Source organism: Coptis chinensis, chromosome 3 (assembly GCF_015680905.1).
Source record: "Coptis chinensis isolate HL-2020 chromosome 3, ASM1568090v1, whole genome shotgun sequence".
NCBI classification, from domain to species: Eukaryota; Viridiplantae; Streptophyta; class Magnoliopsida; order Ranunculales; family Ranunculaceae; genus Coptis; species Coptis chinensis.
The window spans coordinates 86,062,604-86,071,158 of NC_141458.1; the positions used below are offsets into that span (position 1 = coordinate 86,062,604).

General features: G+C 34.8%; 1 protein-coding gene across 1 annotated transcript; it reads left to right on the forward strand.

The window, feature by feature from the left end:
• Positions 1-7,378: 7,378 nt before the first annotated feature.
• On the forward strand, positions 7,379-8,095 carry LOC147511302 (uncharacterized). Its single transcript, XM_086598420.1, has one exon. It carries the CDS (start codon positions 7,379-7,381, stop codon positions 8,093-8,095), a length of 717 nt encoding a protein of 238 aa, XP_086454546.1.
• Positions 8,096-8,555: the final 460 nt, after the last annotated feature.

The window sequence follows — 8,555 nt, forward strand, 5'->3', positions numbered from 1 at the left end:
TCATTTTTCTTTAATTTTTTGATAAAAGTTCTAACTTCTATGATTGTTGGGACTTGGACTTGGCTTCCTCTATATGGCGTATGTTTCCTAATCCACAATTATCCAGCAATAACTAAGATCTAATGTTCAATTCCTACGCACCTGTTTCCTAATTCACAATTATCCAGCAATAACAAAGAACTGATGTTCCTACGCACCCTCACTCAATGCTTCTGCTAGTGCCTAGTTTGTTCCTGCACCAATATTCTATGTTGCCTATTAAGGAGTTAAAAGCCACCACCACCCAATTGTTTTTTTTTCCCATTTTAAATCACTAACGAACTTGAAGATTAACTTCAAAAGTGTCCTTCCAATTCCTTCTTCTGTTTTTTCCTCCACTTTAAAAGTTGTACAGTACGTTTGCTGGTGTTAGCTTTGTAAGTGATAAATTGGTTTAGAAAGTTTCTTTTAGACTTATAGTCCTTGATTCATGTAAGACTATTCTTAAACATTTTGAGTTGAACTTGTGTTGTTGCTTTTAATTTATAATTTCATCGATTCATTTTTGTTACATATCCTTTCTACTTGTGCTAGATATTAAGTGTAGAGTCCGGTTCCTCTCTAACCGGGTACAGAGATGAATCTCGGTAACCGTGTTATTGCACCGTTAGATCTGTGCCGAAATACATAACACACAGATGTCGAGGTTGAGGCAAATGCGTGTATTTCGAGACGATCTAACAGTGCAATAACATAGTTACAGAGATTCATCTCTGTACCGGTTATAGAGGAACCAGACTCTTAAGTGTAGTTCTTTTGTAATAATTGTGATGTTGGCCTGGAAAAGAATGTGATGTTGGGATCTTTGATTGAAATCCCAAATATATATACATATATATTAGTCCTTAATTCATGTAAGACTATTCTTAAGCATTTGAGTTGAACTTGTGGTTGTTGCTTTTAATTTATAATTTCATCGATTCATTTATGTACACGTCCTTTCTACTTGTGTTAGATACTAAGTGTAGCTCTTTTGTAATAATTGTGATGTTGGTCTGAAAAAGAATGTGATAGATGTTGGGATCTTTGATTGAAATCCCAAATATATCTATTTAAAAAAAAAAAACTAATTTCCGCCGGACATAAAATGTCTCCAGTATACCCGGTCAAGGATAGCAAGAATATCCGTCAGCAAGAATATCCGTCAGCAAAGATTATCAACGTTGACAAATTGTTCTGATTTTGATCGTCAGAAGTCTATGCTGATTGAGTGTTTTTCGACGGTCTTGCAGCAGTTTTTGTCTATCGGATAATACATTTACTTGCAGTTTTTGTTTGTCGGGTAATACCTTTGTTGGGACAGTTATGGTTCCAGGTTACTTTTTGAAAATTTTGTCTTATTTTTTTTTCCAATAATAACCTTCTCCTCCTAACATGATAGAAATTGAATTTTTTTGGACCGAGCAAACTCTTATTTCCCAAATCTCTATTCCACTTCTATCGATAAATTCATTATTCTCTCATAACAAATACCTTATTCTCTCATGACAAACATCTACTTTCTTCTCCCAAAAAAAAAAAAAAAAAAAAAAAAAACCTTCAACTATAAACTTGTAATTTTTTTTTGAGATCTAGTTGTTTCCATATTTGAACTAGTTGATTTGTGTGTTGTGATTAGTGATTTAAGATATGAGAAAACATCTTATTCTCTCATGACAAACACTCTTCTCACTTTGCAATCTAATTTTCTACTTTTTAATTTTAGGTTATTGTTGATTGAAGAATAATTGGGTCAATTTCAACATTGGTTCGACAAGCAATTGAACAACAATTGAATTTCCTTTTCAAACGTTCGAATCTTATGTTAAACAATCGTGTGACTTATCTCGATTTCATTATTGTCGTCGTCAATAATATTTGTAAGTTGGGACTTGAGAGTAGTAGTCCGATACATATGCAAACACCACACACTATGCCCACTATAATGCATTTGTATAACAAACATACAAACATCATTACACATGTGTATAACACACATGCAAACAATGTTATGTATGTGTATTAAAATATACATACACCTAGTGGCAGAGCCATGAATTTAAGTGAGGGTGAGCCACCCAGAAACCAAGCATAAAAAAAAAAAAAAAAACCAAGCATTAAAAAAAAAAAATACACTAATTTTTTTTAACTAAAAATTCAAATCCAATCACAAAACAAGTATATTTCAAACATAAAAAAATCATATAAAATGATTGCAATAAATGTAATATAAAAAAAATAATAAAAGAAAAAATAATTCAATCTAAACAAGTACTTCTTCATAGTTGTCCTCGGCGGCCTTCTTTTTTGTCATATTTCTTTATCTTTTGGAAACGTTGCAAGATCAACTTGGTATCAATGCTATCAAAAACTTTTTTTTTTTCAATATATGTTATTAAACAATCATTCAACCATTCATCCGCCATCCGTTTGTGCAGATGATTCTTTATGATATTCATAGTAGAAAATGCCCTCTCCACGGTAGCAGTAGCAACAGGTAAAATCAACGCCAACTTAATCAACAAATACATAAGTGGGTACACAATGTCTTTCTTCGTCTCGACCATTTTTTTGGCTAGGCCGCTAATTCTATTTACTTTACCAAACTTACTATCGAAATGCACATCAATGATATAATTCTCAAGTTGATCCGCCAATTCCATCTGATCTATCTCTGAAAAATGATCGGGATAAAGTCGAGCAAAATGGATCAACTTTTGCTTATCGAAAGCAGCAAATGATTTCGCTTTGAAGAGAATCCTACTTTAACACTAACAACATGATCTGTGTTACTAGTTGGTTGAACGGGCAACGACTTTTCTTTTATCAAATACTTTAGCATAACTATTTAAACAATTAAAATAAACTACCAATGATGTGCACAAAATAAAATAATAATCACAAACATGTAAAAATCTAAATAATATGGTTTAAGAATCAGTACAAAAAGACGACAAAAAATTAAATAATATAAGGGTTACCTAGTTACCTCCACAAAACCGGTAGGTGTAAAAGTGTTTGTTTGGATAGAAGAGTAGAAAACTTAAATTTTAATATACAGTAATAGAGAACGGAGGAGAAGAGAAATAAAGTACGTGAGCGTTTTTATTATTATTATTATTTGTTATTATTATTATTATTATTATTATTATGAATACTAGAGGCCGGGTTTATTTGTTTGGGTTTATATATGGGCGGGTTTTTTCGGTAGAGTGATTGTTGGTTTTTTTTTTTTGGTAATGTTCTCACTTCTCACGAGTCAGTCATCAACACAATTCATGTGCTTTTTGGTTTCGTTTCTACTTTTTCCTTTTTACACGTCAAGTACATAGTAGATCAGCACATGCCCATTTTTTTTTTTTTGCTTCTCAATTAACACTTGTGCCTGATAAGTGATAACTAGTTTTTTTTTTGGTCAAGTTGAGGGTACGCCAGGGTGTACCCTGCCCCCCTGGCTCTGCCACTGCATACATCTCTTTGCATGTAAATTCGTTGCTAAATTTTGAATCGCCCATTTTCTGTAATTAAATATGATTCCCAAAAATTGGTGGAGGGAAATGAATAGAGAAAGAAAAGAGAAAAACGGTCAAACAAAGTGGAGACATGTTTTTGCCCAAAATCATCAAGTGGAGGGCAGAAATATCATTGAATAAAAAATGTTATTGAGCCATAATTATATGTCGACCCTAACTAAAACCAAAATTAAAACTCAATATTGTCCTATGGGCCCGTTCTTTGAAATAATTATTATGGCTATATGATATAGATGCAAGCCTAAGCAGGGCCTGCTCAAAACAATATTGGGACCTATGGGAAATCCCACAAGGCCCTTAACTAATAAGAAACCCCAATTTCAGAAGACCACCAATAAATACAATATCTTAATTAATATGAAAGATGGATTGAGCTAAAGTTATTGTGAGGCCTAAAACAAGGCCTATTGTGTGCTTAAGTTATATTAGGGTAAGTGTCTTCTAGCTTAGTTGGTAAAACCTTTGGATGATGATATTAGATGTCTGAGGTTCGAATCGCGCTACACATTATTGAGTTACTGGATCTCTTTAAAAATAGATTTGCCCACACATTTTAAATGTAAGTCCCTTCTAGCTTAGTTGGTAAAACCTTTGGGTGATGATCCAGAGGTCTCAGTTGGTAAAACCTTTGGGTGATGATACTAGAGGTCTTCGAACCCCGCTACACACTATTGAGTTAATGGTCTCTTTAAAAACAGGCTTGCCCACACATTTTTGCAGGTGCGGACTAGCAAAGTCGGTAAAACCTTTGGGTGATGATACCAGTGGTTTGGGGCTCGAACCTCACCAACATCAAAGGGTTACAAATCTCATTTAAAATAGGTTTACCAATAATAAAAAAAAGAAGTTATATTAGGAGCCCCCTCTAGGAAGTGAGGCTCTGCCATACAACTCTTTGAAAAGGAGAACAAAGAAAATTAATTGTGTGTTTGTCAACCATGCCCGTTTCCAATTCCTATATAAACAGGCAGTGGCGGAGCCAGGGGGGCCCAGGGTACGCCCTGGCTCACCCTCAACTTTCGGCAAACAAAAAAAAGTTTTACTATTCGCAGAAACTAAAAAGCCATATCCGAAAAAAGACTCGACTGCTTAACAATGTAAAGTACTAAAGTACTTGCGTTAACAGTGTTCGCCTCGAAGTCTCGAACTAAAAACCCATAACCGACAAAAGACAAAAAAAAAAGCACATCACACACTGACACACACACCGAAGCCAAACAACAACGAAACAAAAACCCCAATATCTTACTCCAGTTTGACTCTTTGCCTCTTTATTAAAAAGTTAAGCAAAACCCACGACCCCACGTACTCCACTTTTCCACAATTTCACCTTTTTCTCTATTATTCTAATTAGCTATCCATAATTTCTAAAGTTTTCTAGGTAAGCCTAATATTATTAAATATTTTGTCTTATTTTTTATCTTTTCATGTTAAGTTGATTCCTAAACCATGTTTTTTAATTTTTTTTGTATTCTTTTTGTGAATTAATTAAACCATATATTTTTATTTAATTTTATTTTGTGAATATCATAATAACATTGGTAGTTTATTTTAATTAGTGCAATTTAAATTCAGTTGATTAATGGTTTATTTTAATTATTTAAACAGATATGTTAAAGTATTTGATCAAAGGAAAGTCGTTGCCCACTCAACCTACTCAACCACCTAATAACACAAATAATGTTGCCAGTGTTGAAGTAGGATCCTCCTCAAAGTCACCAAGAAACTGAGGATGGTGGTGTTGAATAACCCACGTCAAAGAGGGTTCAACATGAAAATCGTGAAGAACTTGACTTGTCTAGTCTTCAGGGAGACCCTGCACTGAGGAAAAAGATTTCAGATTATCATCCTAATGATCAAGACTCGGTGAGAAGAACATATTTGATTAGGGGTCCTTGCCAGCCTAATCATGCTTTTCCTCCAAGAACAAGAGGCAAGAGAATCCGACATTTTCAGAAAGAGTGGCATGAGGAGTTTAGTTGGTTGGAATATAGTATTCACGAGGATGCCACATTTTGTCTATATTGATATCTCTTTAAACCTAATAAGGGGGCACAATGAGGTGGGGATGTTTTTTTTCACAGGGGGTTTACTAATTGGGAAAGAAAAACCAAATTAAAGGAGCATGTTGGAGGACCAAATAGTGCTAATAATATTGCTTATAAGGCAGCACAAGCTTTGTTAAATCAAGAGCAGCATATCGAGATATTTCTTCACTGACAATTTGACCAAGTTCGAAGGGATTATCGAATACACCTAACTGCAATAACTGATTGCATTAGGTTTCTTTTGAGACAAGGTTTAGCTTTCCATGGTCATGATGAATTAGATGAGTCGATTAATAAAGGTAATTTTCTTGAACTTATACGGTTTCTGAAAGATCAAAACGAAGTCATTAAGAAAGTTCTTGATAATGCTTCTAAAAATCAGAAATTGACATCACCTGATATCCAAAAAGATATTGTGAATTCGGTGATAAGGTTATATACTAAAAACATTACTTTTGTATTAACTCTAATTCTTTATATTTTGAATGAGAATCATATGGGCAAATATTATGCATATTATATATGTTATTAGTTATATGCATGTGTCTAATACTTTATGTTGTAGATGATATGGTGTGTGGTGACACACAGAAGATCATATCATCAGTACCTTATAAAGTATAAGTAAATGCTCACAACCTAGATGGATTTGGACAAACCATTGGTACGGTTGTAGTATAATCTGGTATTAGTCTATCTTGACTACAGGATTACACTAGTATACTTTGTGTGTATTGAACAGGACCAAGTGAGGTTGTTTCTATTTATATTGACTATATAAGAGAACAAACACCTTTGTTATTATGGATGCTTGTCCTCTTAATCCGAATATAATAACGGGCACTTACGTACATTGTATATTGCTTTAAATCATCAATGAGTGAGATTCATTTATGAATCAACAAACTCGATAGATTGGGTAGTGATATTGTATGTAAGGTGTGCTGTTGATTATAGAAGGAATTGTGACCCGCAGGAAGTCGAGTTGATGATGTCCCCTTGAGGAGCTCATAAGGATTACCATGTAAACCCTGCAGGTAGATTTAATCCGACATGACAATAAGGTTGAGTGGTACTACTCAAGAAAATAAGAAGTTGATTAATGTAGTTGTCAGCAACTTGACTTAATCATCGGGCATTCGATATCTTAAACACGGGGAGATCAACAAGCATATAATATGGAGCCCATACACATAATTTGGGATTAGGGCGGTAGTGCAACAATGACCTTTAGTGGAATAAACCATTTGTTGACGGAGTTGGGCCATGTGTTCTGGGCGAACATGGGAAGCCCAAGCCCGTCAGGAGACCTAACCCTAATTTTCCCTCATGGTCCCTGTTGTAGCCTATATAAAGAAACCCCTCTTTCTCTGGCCGATATACTCAGGTTTTGCTCAAGAAAAGTGAGTTCCTAATTTCGGCTCTGAACTAAGAGAGTGAAAGAGGCCAAGAGAGAAAGAAGGGGTTGGAAGATCGTTGCCCACACAACGTTCATTCTAAGGATAGGAATATAACAAAAGATCAAAATGTTGCTGATTCGTAGAGCTTGGATTCTCAAAGTTATCACAACTGATCAAAGGTATGATTCTAACTAAAATTGTGGACACCCCTTATTCCGCTGCGCATGGGTTTTCACGGTTTGTAAATCATTACATGAAACCTTAACGATTCCTACGTTTAGTTGCTGTGGAAACTACAAATGCTATTCTAAAAGATTATGGAAACTCATTATTTGCTATTTTAGTTGATGAAGCATGTGATATATAAATTAAGGAGCAAATGACAGTTGTTTTGCGTTATGTCGATAAGAAAGGTTACGTGATTGAGAGATTTTTTAGAGTTGTGCATGTTAAGGAAACTAGTGCAGTAACACTTAAAAAGGCAATCGATGAGTTGTTCTCCAAGCATGGGTTGAGCATATCTAGACTGCGTGAACAAGGGTATGATAGGGCCAACAATATGCATGGTAATTTGAATGGCCTAAAAGCACTTGTAATGAAAGAGAATAAGTTTGCATTTTATGTTCATTATTTTGCCCATCATCTTCAGTTAGCCCTTGTAGTAGTTGCAAAGAACCATGAGTCAATCACTAACCTTTTTATTATTCTCTCTAATGTGGTAAATACTATTGGAGCATCATGTAAGCGATGTGATATGTTGCGCGATGCAATGAAAGCTAAAGTTGTTGCAGCGTTACAAAGTGGAGAAATTTCAAGTGGCAAAGGGTTGAATCAAGAGACTAGACTTAAACGATTTGGTGACACTCAATGGGGCTCACACTATTATACACTTCTTGGCATGATAACCACTTATGGTTCAGTAGTTGATGTGCTTGATAATATAGCGGAAAATGGTTCAAGCTCGGAACAAAGAGGTGAGGCTTACAGATTATTAGATTCAGTGCAGTCTTTTGAATTTATCTTTAATTTGCATTTGATGAAAACGATACTAGGAATTAGCAATGATTTGTCAAAGGCTTTGCAGCGTGAAGACTAAGACATTGTCAATGCCATGGCTCTTGTTAAAATAATAAAGGTACGCTTACAGGCGATGTGAGATGATGGGTAGGATAGTCTCCTGACTGAAGTTTCTTCACTATGTGCTAAACATGATGTGGTTGTTCCAAATATGGAAGAGAGGTATATGGCTCGAGGGAGGTCTCAACGAAGAGCAAAAGGAAACACCAATCTACATTACTATCGTGTTGGATTATTCTATCACTGTATTGATTTGCAAATTCAAGAGTTAAACGACCGGTTTAATTATAAAGCAAACACAGAATTACTTCTTTGTATAACATGTCTTGATCCTAGTGAATCGTTTGTTGCTTTCGATAAGCAAAAGTTGATCCGTTTTGCTCGACTTTATCCCGATGATTTTTCAGAGATAGATCAGATGGAATTAGTGAATCAGCTTGAGAATTATATCATTGATGTGCGTTTCGATACTAAGTTTG

Coding starts and splice junctions, on each gene's coding strand:
- LOC147511302 (XM_086598420.1), top strand. CDS start 7,379: ATGACAGTTGTTTTGCGTTATGTCGATAAGAAAGGTTACGTGATTGAG.